Below are 14530 nucleotides of genomic sequence, written 5' to 3'. Positions count from 1 at the left end.
AAGGCACCTGACCCAGCTGGAGGATGTCTGGAAGGTCTCCCAGAGGGAAGGAAATGGAGCTACATCCCAAGTTAAATCTTAGGCAGACACAGCCGGAGGAGCATAGGAAATGTCATTCTAGGGATGAGAAGCTGTGCGTGCAAAGGCCCAGGGTGAACAGAGGGCATGAAGTCTGAACTGAAAGCAGCCCAGTGTGGATGCAAGAGCCAGGAGGAAGGAAGACAACCTTCCTGGTGGGGATGTCACAGCCAAGCCTTGTTCTAGAGCAGAGCGCTGGGACACTGCGGGGTTTTGGTCAGAGAGAGCATGACTGGGTTTGTGTTTTAGCAAGACCAGTCTGCGTGGACAACTCTGTACGAGGCAGGCTTGTGGGTAGGCAGGGAGATTGTCCATGGGGAGTTTGCAGTGGTCCAGGTAGGTGGACCAAGTCAGTGGCATCAGAGATGGAGAGAAGGGATTTAAAGATGTTTGTGAGGTTGAATTGACAGGACTTGATTTGAGGGATAATACAGACAGAGAAATCCAAGAAGCCTCCCAGATCTTGGCCTTTAGGTGGTGGGCTTATAATGATATTGAGATTAGGGACATACAAAGAGGTGGGATTATGAAGGGCAGCAGAGTAGAGTTATTCCCTCCCTGTGGTAGAAGGAGGAGTGAATCTGGGCAGTAGTGGCCATGGAGGGAGGCCCAGCTAGGACAGAACTGCCCTGACGGGCAGGTTGGAGGTAAGCAGGGAGGGGAGCAGAGCAAGGGTCTCAGGTAGCCCTAAGGTCTGCTGTGAGACTGGAAAGACAATAACTAAAGAGGGGAACAGAAGGCCCCCAGAGGGAGATGGGCACCTGAGTTTGGAGCACTTGAGTCTGAGGCACCTGTGACGCTTCAAGGGAGAGAGGGGGACATCAGAAGGTGGTTAAATATATGGATTTCGAAGGAAAGAGGAGAGAGGTGGCACCAGGGCTGGGATCATCTCCCCAGGGGTGAGCAGCCATATCTCTAGAAGCTTGGTCACTGTCAGAGAAACTTCAGATACCAGCGGGTCCCATCCTCCCTTGTTCAAGTGGAAAAATAGGCCCAGAAATGGCAAGGAGCTAGTCCAAGGATCATACATACAGCTGGTTACTTGCAGAGCCAGGAAATAAGCCCAAAGCTGCTACCTCCCAGGCCAGGGCTTTAGCCCAACACCACCATGTCAATGAAGAAGGTATAGAAACACTAAACAGATCCACCCAATTATTAATAATCACCTTTCTCTTCTCCCCAGCAGCAACCCACTAACCATGTGTCTATAAGCTGTGAAACCTAGACTGAGATGTCAAAGCTTCAGAGAACCTTAGAGATTACCTAGTCTTATATAACTTAATAGGATAGATGAGGAAACTGAGGCTCAGGGTGGGGGGTGGAGGGGCAAATGAGTCACCGAAGGCCACATAGCAAGGCAGGGACAGAGCCTGGGCAGAACCCAGCCTCTAGTTCTGTGGTCTAGTATTTCTTATCTGTGCTGGATGGGAGCCTCATCCAACCCCTTCCCTCTCTCATCCCCACCCCCAGCTCCTGACTCTGCAGAATGCTCCAGCAGCCTCTGTGGTCCTGGAAGAGCCGGCCTTAATGGGCCAGCAGTTCACATGAGCCTTGTCTCTCCCCAGGTCTGCGGGGCCTGATGATTGCCGTGATCATGGCTGCCCTCATGAGCTCACTCACCTCCATCTTCAACAGCAGCAGCACCCTGTTCGCCATTGACGTGTGGCAGCGCTTCCGCAGGAAGGCAACAGAGCAGGAGCTGATGGTGGTGGGCAGGTGCGCTAGCCCCTCCTTCCCTCCTTCCAAAGTGCCCTCTCCCCTCTCCCCTGCCCTGGGTTACCCTGAACAGATGTGGCTGGGTTGGACCCTGGATTGGCAGCCAGAGCACTGGGTTCAAGCTCCAGCTCTCCACATGATTTCGAGTAAGTCCTTCCCCAACCCTGGACACTCCTCCTTTCAGAATAATAGGAAAAAACACCTCTTCCCTGGTAACTTTATCTTGGAATTGATCAACAGGGTTATTGAGAGATGAAAAAGTACTTAAGAAATGAAAGGTAAACTGTGTAAGTGCAAGGAAAGTTAGCAAGCAGCTCACCCAAGGTATTCCCAAACAACTCTGGATGTTACACCCGGTTAAAAAAAATGCTATTAATTTAATCCATCAGATTCACTCTGAACATCTACTATGCATCACATCCCACATGCAGGGGACCCACAGATGGGTCATATGGCCCTGCCCTCAGGGTGCTCACAGTTTATTAAGAAAGGTAGAAACACAGGTAACACAGCAAGGTATTTGCATCAATGGAGATTTTCATAGGAGGGCTGTCTCCAAATGATGCAGAGCCTTGGACACCAAGCTAAGGAATTTGAACTTTATCTTGTGGGTAAGAGTTTTATGCTTTTAAAAGCATAACTTGGTGGCTAAAATTTTTGGTTTTCCATAGGCTAGAGATTTGTAGTTTACATAAGGTTAAGGGGCCCTTTTTTAGATCTTTGCTTCATAATCAAAGGTTCCTTAACTTGGATTTCTGGACTAAAGTTCTCCCACTTTGTGGATAGGTACTTGAATTTAGGAATCTTGCTCTTTCACGTCTCCCTGCCTTTGCACTCAGTGTTCTTTCCACTAGGATGCCTTCTGACCAGGGCTGCCTAATGGATTCCTACTGCCTGCTCATCTGTGCACCCCCAGCCCTAGGCAAGGGGACTGGCCATTGCAGGATCTGAGTGCAGGACAGATTGTGCAAAGAGGAGGGGGATGAGCGGCAGGGAAGCTACTTGGGTGGCTGATGCTGTAGTGGAGTCTGAGAGAGGCAAAGGGGAGGAAAAGGAGAGGAGAAGACAGGTATGCAGTGACATGTCAAAAGAAACATTCCTTATCTGTGCACATGAACTGGTTTTGCTACCTTTTCCTCAATCAGTGAGGTTCGGGCTCTATCTACTGGTCATATGTGTTATTGCACCCAACACATCCAAGAAAAGTTTTTCATCAACTTCACACATCTGCAAAATCATACATGCAGAATGCTTTGGGGACTTAGGTCTGAGCCACAGTTTGTTGAGAGGGAGTCAGGTGAATAAGTGGGATTCTTTCCCAAGATCAATGCCACAGTAAGAGAGAGAAGATCAGCGCCTGGAGGAGGGAGAAGTCCCTGGAAGCTGCAGTCATCTGGGAAAGAGCTGCCCTACACAGGGCTGGGATGGAAAAGAGGAGAAGACATTCTAAGAAGAGACCAGAGGCCTTTGACTGGGGTGGGGGGGTGGGGTAGAATGTATGAATTCCTCCTTGAACAGCAACAGGTGGGTGACATGACCTTGAAGGCGTCTAATCTATAAGTGCCACGGAGGCATTAGAATTATAAGTTTCTTCAGTTCCAAAATTCCTATATTCTGGGATTTTAAGACTAAGTTTCTGAATCTTAGTATTTGAGATTCTGGCTGCCAACCTTCTCTGATCTAGTGATTGTGCATTCCCCTACCTTCTCCTGGTTCCTGCACATCACCTTCACCCCACACCACACCATGCCCACCTGAGTGTGCCTCAGTGCCCTGTGCTCTCTCTGGCAGAGTGTTTGTGGTATTCCTGGTTGTCATCAGCATCCTCTGGATCCCCATCATCCAAAGCTCCAACAGTGGGCAGCTCTTCGACTACATCCAGGCTGTCACCAGTTACCTGGCCCCACCCATCACCGCTCTCTTCCTGCTGGCCATCTTCTGCAAGAGGGTCACAGAGCCCGTGAGTGCAGTGTACCTGTCTCTCACATACAGCAGAGGGGCTGGAGACCTGGTCTCTCAATCACCTGGTCTCTGTGACCTTGGGAAAATCCACTTCCCCTCTAGGCTTCCATTTTCCTGACCACAGCATCCAGCCTAGATTCATTCATTCACTCAACAAACATTTATCAGTCTTATAATGGCAGCTCCAGGGATGCAGTGGTTTACGAGATTCACATAGATGTGCCATCACTTGGCTGGCAGAGAAATAATTGAATAAACAATAGTTATAAAGTATGCTGGCTGGTGGGAGAGTAAAGAGCACAAGCACCTAACCTATGGGGCTCCTGGGAGGAGTCAGGTAAGACTTCCTGGATGAAGTGACATCTGAGCTGAGGCCTGAAGGATTAATGGGAGGGGGAAGAATGTTCCAGACACAAGGAACAGTGTGTGTGAACGTGCAAGAGAGACTGTAATATCTCTAGGGCCTGTTCCATGTCTAACACTATAAGGTTCTATGTGTAAGCAAAATAACAGCAATGACAATGATGATGACAAAGTGTGACCTTACAAGGGTTCCTGCACATGCATTATTCATGCAGTGCCACTGAAACCTGACAGAATCTGAGAGGAAGCTTCGGGTACCCCAGGGCTGGAGCCTTGGTTACTCCCCAGGATAGCCTAGAAGAGACAGGCTGGCTGTACCTTGAGAAGCTGAGGGATATCACGAACACCACTCTACAAAAATAATGTGAGAGCTCAAGGTCATTGAAAATGAGGTCATGGAACCCCCTCCCTTGATGGTGCACCTAAGCAAGTGTCTACTGTCTGCACAGGTCTCATCTCACTGACAACCATGCCACACAGCAGGACCTGGCTGAACTCTGGGTGTTTCTGCTCATTCCAAAGTTTTTGAAATCAGGATCAGTATCTCCCATACTCTTACATGCTGGGAACAGGTACAGGTTAGGGCCAAATGAAGCTATAAAGAAGAAAGACATGAGAAGTACCAGGGCTTTTCTTAAAAACAACAGCAACAAAAGGGAAGTCTCTATTCTGATTTCTGATTTATCATAACAGAAGGTTGGGAAGGGGATCTTGGTATTCCCTGATTATTACAAAAGCTTATTCCATTGTAGTTGAATATTAACCATCTGTTAATTAACTTAGTACTGATTTAATTTTATGAATTTTTAAATTACTGCCCCCAATAAGAAAACTCTTGAGTCAGCAAGGCCGAGTCATTGGTTCAGTCAGTTCACAATGGAGCCAGGATTCAAATCTTAGTCTATCTGACTCTAGAGCCCCTATTCCACTGTGCCTTTAAGTCAAGACAAAGTCTCAGTATTAACGGAAAACTCATTTTCCCATTAGTAGATGGATTTGCCCAACATGGTAATAAACCAGTGGGAGAGAGATTTGGGGAGAGAGTAGTTTTACCTTCCTAGGGTCTCCCACCTGGATCTCACCTCAGCTCTTGTCTGCCCTCTCTCACAGGGAGCTTTCTGGGGTCTCATGTTTGGCCTGGGAGTGGGGCTTCTGCGCATGATCCTGGAGTTCTCATACCCAGCGCCAGCCTGTGGGGAGGTGGACCAGAGGCCAGCAGTGCTGAAGGACTTCCACTACCTGTACTTTGCAATCCTCCTCTGCGGGCTCACTGCCATCGTCATTGTCATTGTTAGCCTCTGTACAACTCCCATCCCTGAGGAACAGGCAAGTGTTGTGCTCATACTGAGGCCCTCCAGAAATGCTCTCCCTTCCCCCATAGCCTAGAATTCCACTGCTGACTTTTACTCTGTTGGGTTATGGTGTCCCCTGTGGCCACATAGATGTCCTTGGGAGGGAAAGTGCCTTGGGCTATGAATTCCCCAGTGAAAAGTAATTCATTCAACTCGAAAATAACTCAGTGAGTACTTACTATGTGCTAGGCACTGTGCTGGGCTTAGAAAGATGAATGGTCCCTGCCAGAGACTATCCTCAGGGGGAAACAGATGCTGACACAAGCTGTCACTATACAAACAGAAAGTGCAGAAGGACCAAGCTCAACCAGAGGGGCCAAGCACAGAGGGAGAGGCAGTCACCTCCTGGGGGCCCAGGGAGGGCACACTGATGAGGACACTTTGAATTAGACCCTGAAGAATGAATAGAGAATTTCTGAGTGGCCAAGAAACAAATACAAGAGAAAAGAAACAGAGAGCTTACTAGGTGAAGAACTCAAATTGAAATCCTCCTCTGTCACAAGCAACAGCCCTTGAACACTTACAGCCTAGAGCTAGGGCTGCTGAAATAAAAGACCACCGATTGGGTGACTTAAGCAACAGAATGTATGGTTTCACAGTTCCAGAAGTCTGAGATCAAGGTGTCTGCAGCGTTGGTTTCTTCCAAGGTTTTTCTCTGTGGCTTGTAAAAGACTGTCTTCTCCTCTTTGTCTTTACACGGTCTTCCCCTATGCCTGCCTGTGACTGAATCTCCTCTTCTTTTAAGTCATAATGGATTATGGCCCATCCTAGTGACCTCAATTAACCTTAATTTTCTGTAAAGACCCCATCTCTAAATATAGTCACATTCTGAGGTACTGGCGGTTAGGACTTCGACACAGAAATTTTGGGAGGACACAATTCAGCCCATAACAGAGCCCATGCTGGAAGACAGTCCCTGAAACACTGAGTGGACATCATGGATAATACTCTTTTGATGGATGGTGCTTTAGGGTTTGCAAGATGACTTTATACCCTTGGTTTCACTGATTCCTACAAAAAAGCAGGGCCTTTCCAGGCTGACTTCTCCAGTGGCTCACACCAGAAATGGGCCCCTCTTCCTGCTGAATCCTCAACCTCTTCTCCATTGCCTGTTTCCTCACTCTTCTTCCCAAAGTCTTCCCCAGTTGAAAATCCTTCCCTGAATCCTGTTATCCTCTAGTTCCTGCTGCCTCCTTCTCCTCCCTTCAACAGCAGACTTTTGCAAAGAATGGTTTCCTTTCCCAGCCTCCACTTCCCACCTCTTGTCTGCTTCTCAACCTGCTGCTGTCTGACTGTTGTCCCCAACATTCCGCTGAAATCGCTCTCACTGAAGTCACTGATAACATCTTATTGCTAAAATCAAAGGTCATGTTCCTGTCTTTATCTTAAGTGAATTCCCAAGAGAACTGGACACTACTGACCACTTCCTGCACCCGGAAGACCTCTCTTCTGTTCACTTCCATGAAATATTTCTCCCCTAGGTTTTGTTTTTTTGTTGTTTGTTTTGCCTACCCTTCCAATCACTCTTTTGACTTCTTCACAGGCTTCTCTGTCTGCTCCTGAAATATCACTGTTCCTTAGGAACCCATCTATGGCCTATAACCTGCCTCACCCTACAACACCCCTGGGCTATAAATTCAACAACTTTCTATATAAAGTTGACCCTCAATTCTCTATCTACAGCCAGAACCCCTCTCCCAAGATTCAAACCCCAAAATCCAACTGTCCCCTGGTGACATAAAGAGACACAGTCCATATGCTACTTGTGACACCCATTAGAAGTATTAGGTAAGGTTTATTGAGAGATACTTACAAGCAAGGAAGCTTCCCAGGCTCTCATGATCCCAGAGAGATGCATGCTTGGGCCCAGCACAGTGGAAAGTAAGAAGTTGGGAGCAGGATAAGGGATACCCAGCTCAACATGCACCAGAAAGCTGCCTTAGAGCTCAGGCAGTGGTGAGTCCAACATCACTGATATAAGGCCGAGAACTGCTGTGTTTTAGTTTACTGAGCCACCAAAACGGAGAAGAGAGAAAGCCACCAGGGCCATCCAAGGAAGTAAGTTTTATTTCTCCTCACCTGAACATCTCCACTTGGAGGACCTGCAGACTCCTGAAGCACATCATCATATTTGTATGTGTACACGTTCTCTCTCTCTCTCTGTCTCTCTATCTCTATCTCTCTCCCTTCTTTCACCAGCACTAATACCCACTCCTTGTCCTGTGTTCTCTATTCCTGGGATAGGCACCACTACATGTCTGGTCACCCAAGGCAGGAACCCTGGAGCCATATTAGCCTCTCCCATGTCCCTCACCTGGCTCTTTCAGTCAGTCACGGTGTCCTGATTTCACTTCCTTTACCCATTTCCTCAGGTGCCCATTATTTTTGGCTTTACTTTTACAACATCCTCCAGGCTGGACCCCTTTCAATTCACTCCAAGAGACCTTTGAAGATCCCGGCACTTACAGTCTCTATCTTCTGCTTAAAGTCTGCAGTGACTCTCCATTGCCTACAGGGTTTTTGTTCTTTAAGCTACGACTCCTCAGCCTGACCTTTGAAGACTTGTTCTCAAGTGCCTGCCTCCCTGTCCAGCCTCGTTTGCCTCAGTCTGTAAAATCCATGAGGACAGGGCTCAGGTGTGTTTCAGGTCTGTATTCCAGCATCTGGCACAAGCCTGGGGTAGAGCACCTGGTGTAGAGCAGGAAGTGCTCATATTTGAAGAAAGAGGAAGTCAGGGCTGAGATCCAAGCCTCCTGACTCCCAGCCCTGGCCTTGTTCTTTGTACTCTTTGCTTTTGCTCGGATGGCCTTCCATAAATGGGCCTCTGTTTTTCTACAGCATGACTTCTCTCCAAGGCAACTGACTCCAGTGTCTTCTTTCCCTCCAGCTCACATGCCTGACATGGTGGACTCGGAACTGCCCCCTCTCTGAGCTGGAGAAGGAGGCCCACGAGAGCACACCGGAGATATCCGAGGGGCCAGCCGGGGAGTGCCCTGCAGGAGGTGGAGTGGCAGAGAACTCGAGCCTGGGCCGGGAGAAGCCTGAAGGTAGGCTGCGGCAGGCCGGGGGATACTCATCACAGAGGAACAGGGGGGACAGACCTATGTCATGGGCAGCCTTTGGGATGGGGACTCTGAGGGCGCCCAATAAATATCACCCTAACTCCTTTCCCACATGGCTACTGAACTAATTGAAAAATAAGACAAATGAGTCAGGCAGATCGGAGCCAAAATAGTGCCCTCGTTACTGATCAAGTGTAAGTGGAAAGAGTTGGTTTATATCTATAGGGAGATGCACTGCCTAATACTGAACCCCTGTATTCCACAGAGGTACCCATCCAGTCACCAGCAGATCTGATCAGGGCACAGAATAAAGAGGGCATGCTTGGCTCAGTCCTGTCCTTCCTGTAAAGAAGGGCATGGCTGAGCTAAGCATGTCCTCTTTATCCTTCCCAAATCTACCAACACGGAAGCCCCTTCACCTCCCCTAGGTTGAATGAGTACAAGGGCAGAAAATCAAAGAATGTTACACCCACAGTGTTTCCTCCACAAGGAAGGAAACATGAGGAATGACAAAGAAACCCCTTACCCGTGTCCCCACCACCACTTTTCTTTATGATTTATTTATCTCCCCCTGGTTCAACAAGTCTGCCTATAGCAATACAGAAGCGTGGTTGTCCCTCGTGGGATGAGAGCAGCCATGCCTCCATACAGTTGTTTCTGTTTTCATGAGGTTCCTACAAAACACTCTCCCACACCTCTGGGTGTCTCCTCGAGCAGCTGATGGGCCATATGACATATGGAGTGCACCCCTGGAGGTTACTACATGTGTTAGAAGATTATGTCAGTTAAATCTACTCCAAGGCCACACAGTATCTAAAGTTGAAAATTATTTTAAGACATGATTTGAGGTACCTGTGTTAGACACAATGCAGCTATAACCTTCCTGGAGTGAAATGAAATACCAACATCAAAACATTCTAATGATAGAGTGAAAACATTATAAAGATTTTTTTCAATTATAGAATTCCCAAGGAAAATGTTAAACTCTATAAAGCTCTACCTGGGTGACAAAATAATCTGTATGCCAAATCCCAGTGACATGCAATTTACCTATATAACAAACCTGCACACGTATCCCTGAAACTAAAATAAAAGTAAAAGAAAAAAAAAGTTGTCCCAGGAAAATAAATAAATTCCGAAAAGTTAAATAAGTTTGCAAATTAAAGTCCAAAATTAATCTCTCTTGCCCTTGTGAATTAAAAATTCAAAGACATTTAATTCTTAAATTTATTTTCTGCCTCAGCGAAAGAAAGTCTTAATACAAGTAGATGAATAAGACATAGTCTCTGTCCCCAAGGAGGTGAGAATCTCTTGGAGGCAAACAGATAGTGCAAAGATGTAGAGTTTACACTAAAATGGATAAAAATGTCAATAACGTAGTAATATTGGGCTTTTAAACACGGTGGTATGTCATTGTTTATAACATCCAGGCAGAGAAATAAAATGCATCTTCATGTGAAAAAACAGTAAAATCATTAAGATTTTTTTAAAAAGGAGGTCTCAGTGCCTGGATGGAGTTAGGGTTCCCTCAGCAGCTGCAGCTGCTTTCTCTCATTGGATTGGCTATAGCTCTAGTTTTCTACCAGCCTCTTGTGTGCCAAACTTTAAATCATTCTAGAGAGCTAAGAGCACAGACAGGATTAGCGAAGCATCACTTGCTGCACCAGCATGGCTGGCAATGCCATGCCACTCAATTCTCGTGACTTTGCCAGGTTTTAGGGGCCCTATACTTTCCTCCAGACCTGAGAAGGCGCCCATCTTTCTTGAGGCCCTTCATCTTTGCTTAAGGCCTTGATTCTAGAGAAACAGCCACTTGCCTAGAGTTAATGACATCATAAGCCCCAGAATCCCACCAAGGTCTAAGGCTCAAAGCTTCTTCCCAAGATACAGCAGTTAAAAGCCAATAATCCAGTATAAAAAGCTATTCATAATGATGGATATAATTTTTTCCAAACTTTCATGGTTAAAACCCACATAGGCTCACTTCAGAAGACACTACCGAAGATCAACATCACCCTGCCTGGTCTTATCAGTTGCCCCAATTACTTCATGGTATATTTTGCTTTGCAAATATATATATATATATAATATATATATAAAATTATATATATATAAATTATAAATTATATATATAAGTTATATATATAAAATTAAATTATAAATTATATATATATAAATTATATATATATTATTTATATATACGTATATATGTGTATATATACGTATATATGTGTATGTGTGTATATATATATATATATATCCTCTGTGTGTGTGTGTGTGTGTGTATGTGTGTGTATATATATATATATAGAAAACTTCTCTCTCAGAAGGTTGCCAAGGGAATCAAAAGAGAGAATGTTTGGAACAGCTTAGAAAATGATAAAGCCTAGTACAAACGAAATGCTGAATTCATATTATCGTTAGTGCAGTTCTGTTGCTATGTGACCTTAAATAAGTCTCTTCTCTTTCCTGAGACTTTTATATATATATATAAAAAACTGCTCCCCCATCATCATTGCAAAGACTGGGTCCTGAGCCTTGTAAAACTTATGGTATTGAAGAAAGCAATCTGAGAGCATGAGCTTTTGTAGATGAGGCAACTGCCAAGAGAAGGAGGAAGGAAGAAGGGGCAAAGCTGCAAAGGAAGCTCCCAAAGAGAAAGAGGAATTAGCAGGGCGTGGTGGCGCACACCTATGGTCACGGCTACTCAGGAGGCTGAGATGGGAGGACTGCTTGAGCCCAGGAGGTTGAGGCTACAGTGAGCCATGAACGTGCCACTGTACTCCAGCCTGGGCAACAGAGTGAGACACTGTCTCAAAAAAAAAATATATATATATGTATATAAAATATATATTTTTAAATATAAAAAATATATTTAAAGGACAGCAGAGTAGATCTGAAAGAAATATGTACATCCCAGTTTTTAGATATGAATTTATTGAGTTATGGCACACCACTTAATAACTCCTTTAGTGACATAGGCTCTCTGGGCATATGAATTTAAATATGAAGCTCTGTGCATCCTCTGTCTCAGAAGGTTGCCAAGGGAATCAAAAGAGAGAATGTTTGAAACAGCTTGGAAAATGATAAAGCCTAGTACAAACGAAATGCTGAATTCCTATTATCGTTAGTGCAGTTCTGTTGCTATGTGACCTTAAATAAGTCTCTTCCCTTTCCTGAGATTTTTTTCTCCTCTGTGCAGTCAGGGAGCCAGACCAGATGGCATCCAAGGTTCTTGCATCTCTGACATCCTGTGGTTTTATTGAACTTACCAGCTACCACATTCTAAACCCATTAAAATAATAAAGCATTCATTCCCAGTGCATTCTTTTCAATCTCAATGAAAGGATGTTTATATTAATTTTATTTGTAATACAATATCTGCTGATTTAAAAAAAAACTTTATTTACCTTATTACTTCTTTTGAATTTAGTTTTTAGTGAATTGAGCTACCTTTTAACCTTAGAGCAGGCCCCTCTCTCACCCTGAGGAAGCCCGTGTCTGCATGGGTTCGGTCTCGTGCACATTTAGAATATCATATACACCAGAACCTCTCTCACTGCTCCAGCACTGGTAACTTTTTAAAGTGCTGTCCAATTTCCATCCTCATTTGGTAGTCAGAACAACCCGGAGAAGAATGGGGCATATGTCATTGATACATCTGAGACAGAAAGAACCTCCAGCTCAGAGAAGCTGAGTGATTTGCATATGGCCTCACAGTCAGCTAATGGCAGAGCTGGCCCTGGAACCAGGTTTCTGGCTTGCAGCCCAGTGCCCTTTCCAATTGCGGTTGTAGCAGTCTGGTTCAAACGCTTCCTTCTTCCTGGGTGAGATAATGCTCCTTCCTTCTTCCCTTATTCAGGACTTGTGCTATGAATTGGGATGAATTGCATTATCCTGCCACCTTAATACACCATCCCCTCTCCAAGAAAGTAGTGCTTCCACTACATGACTGTTTGGGTGCTGTGACCAAGATCAGAACTTAGTCTAGAGTACCAGCTCAGCACCCAGTCTGTGGTTTGCAGAAAGTACAAGTCAATGGTTTCACCCCTCCCCATTTTCTGTGCACCCCCCATACTTACCTTCAGTTTCTTACCATCTCTCTCCCTCCCCTACTCTCCTATCACTTTCCTTTCTCCAATCTTCTTTGCCTCTCCCTTCCTGCTCTCCTTCGTCTTCTGGCTTTGTCCCTCCAGCCCCAAGCAGGTCCTGGGGAAAGTTGCTCTGGAGCTGGTTCTGTGGGCTCTCTGGAGCACCGGAGCAGGCCCTGAGCCCAGCAGAGAAGGCTGCGCTAGAACAGAAGCTGACAAGCATTGAGGAGGAGCCACTCTGGAGACATGTCTGCAACATCAATGCTGTCCTTTTGCTGGCCATCAACATCTTCCTCTGGGGCTATTTTGCATGATTCCACAGACCTGGCTTCAGTGTAGACAGATTAAACAAAGCCCAAGCCTGTCAGCCACAGAAACAGGCTCTCCTCTTACTTTGCTGTCTAAACTGGAGACCACAGAAGTCAAGACTGCAAGCTCCCCTGAGGAGAATCCAACTCAACCTGCACACTTGACAAGTGGAGAAACAGAAGCCCAGAGAGAGCGCTGGGTTTGTTCAGGGCCACCCAGCAGGAGTCACATGGGGTTTCTCCACTCTTTCTGATATATTGCCTTACAGACCTACCTCAAACACACTGTTTCCACCCTCTTCTTGAATGTATTCAGTAGCCTTTACTGAATGTGTGTCTTGAGATTAGAAAAGTGGAGGATACAAGAAAAGAAGCAGCAAGAAATTTGCAAAAATCCAAGAGCACCTTTGCTCCCCCTCATCCTCCTTCCTCTTCGCCTTTCTGGTTCCCCTACCTCTCTATCTTTCTATTCTCACCAATAATCTATTTGTAGCATGAATTTACCCAGGAGGGTCCTATATTTCCATTGGTGGCTCCACAGTGGTGGCTGTCAGACCCGAAGACGTGGGGAGCCAAGGACGGACTTTAAGCATGGTGACAGATGGTATTTTGGGCAGAAAGCTCTTGGACAATGGACTATCCAAAGCACTATTTAAATTCTGCCTCTTCCTACTCTCTAACCCAAATATGCACGAACTCTCTATGGCCGTTGGAGAGACATGACTTGTTAAAACCTCAAGGAATCAAGACATGTTACTCTGTATTTAAGGGTAAGCCCCACAGCGGGCAGCACAAACAGCCTGGGAGCCACTATGCCTGTGCTTCTCTGTCCTTCTCCCTTTGCTTGCCATGTATCTGCATACCTTGGAATACACTGTGACCCCAGTTAAGTGTCCCTTCGCCAGGAAGCTGTCACAATGTCCAAACTTGGGTCAAGGTCCCGCTCCTGCTCCCATAGCCTTGGACCTGCTTCTGTCACAGCACTCATCACACCGAGATGGAAGACTCCAGGGGGCAAGGACCGAGGGCCATGTCCCAAGTGACTTTGTACCCAGAAAATAACAGCTGTTCAATAAATATGTATTGAGTTAATTAGTTCTCCACGGTCCTGGTAGACTTTGTGCTGCAGCTGGCTGGTTAGTGACTTGGAGTGTTAGCTGTTAGGGGTGAGTCTCCTTCACTCGGAGTTTAAGTAACTGAGTCTCAGACACCTAGAGTGAGATCACAGCCCCAGCCTACTGACAGACACCAGGTGAGGGCGTGCCTTTCTTCTATTTCCCAGTCAAGGCTGCCCCTACTCTCATCCATTTACACTGACCAGTAATTACAACTGGATACAAATAAAATTCTACTTCTTTGAGGTGTAGACACAGCAGATTCTATGAATACCTTCTGTCACTGCAGCCTCCACATTTTTGTTTCCATTGACCTTTTGACCTCACTTGCTTCTCACCTTAGTTGGCTCTGCCCTCTCCATTGTTCCCCCATTGATCCTTATTGAGAACTCAGTTTTCCCCTGATTTCTCCCAAAACCTTTCACACTAGTATTTGTGTGTGACATATTATATTGAAGGTTTGGGGAGAAGAATTTTAAACCA

The 14530-nt window shown here is 45.9% G+C and overlaps 1 protein-coding gene across 2 annotated transcripts in view; it reads left to right on the top strand.

Annotated features, from left to right (window-relative positions):
- SLC5A9 (solute carrier family 5 member 9) overlaps nt 1-14024 on the top strand; it is a 44879-nt gene extending 30855 nt beyond the window's left edge. The window contains exons 11-15 of one of the 2 annotated variants that reach the window (XM_054473773.1): nt 1644-1794; nt 3586-3754; nt 5230-5445; nt 8359-8518; nt 12730-14024. In XM_054473773.1, the coding sequence (XP_054329748.1) occupies nt 1644-1794; nt 3586-3754; nt 5230-5445; nt 8359-8518; nt 12730-12938 (905 nt within the window). In that variant the 3' untranslated portion in view covers nt 12939-14024. The remainder of the gene's footprint in view (nt 1-1643; nt 1795-3585; nt 3755-5229; nt 5446-8358; nt 8519-12729) is intronic. The other variant, XM_054473774.2, reaches the window with a different exon arrangement.
- The last annotated feature ends 506 nt before the right edge of the window (nt 14025-14530 follow it).

Source organism: Pongo pygmaeus, chromosome 1 (assembly GCF_028885625.2).
Source record: "Pongo pygmaeus isolate AG05252 chromosome 1, NHGRI_mPonPyg2-v2.0_pri, whole genome shotgun sequence".
NCBI lineage: Eukaryota > Metazoa > Chordata > Mammalia > Primates > Hominidae > Pongo > Pongo pygmaeus.
The sequence above is the reverse complement of the archived record's forward strand: the minus strand, read 5'-3'. Positions and strand labels throughout refer to the sequence as shown.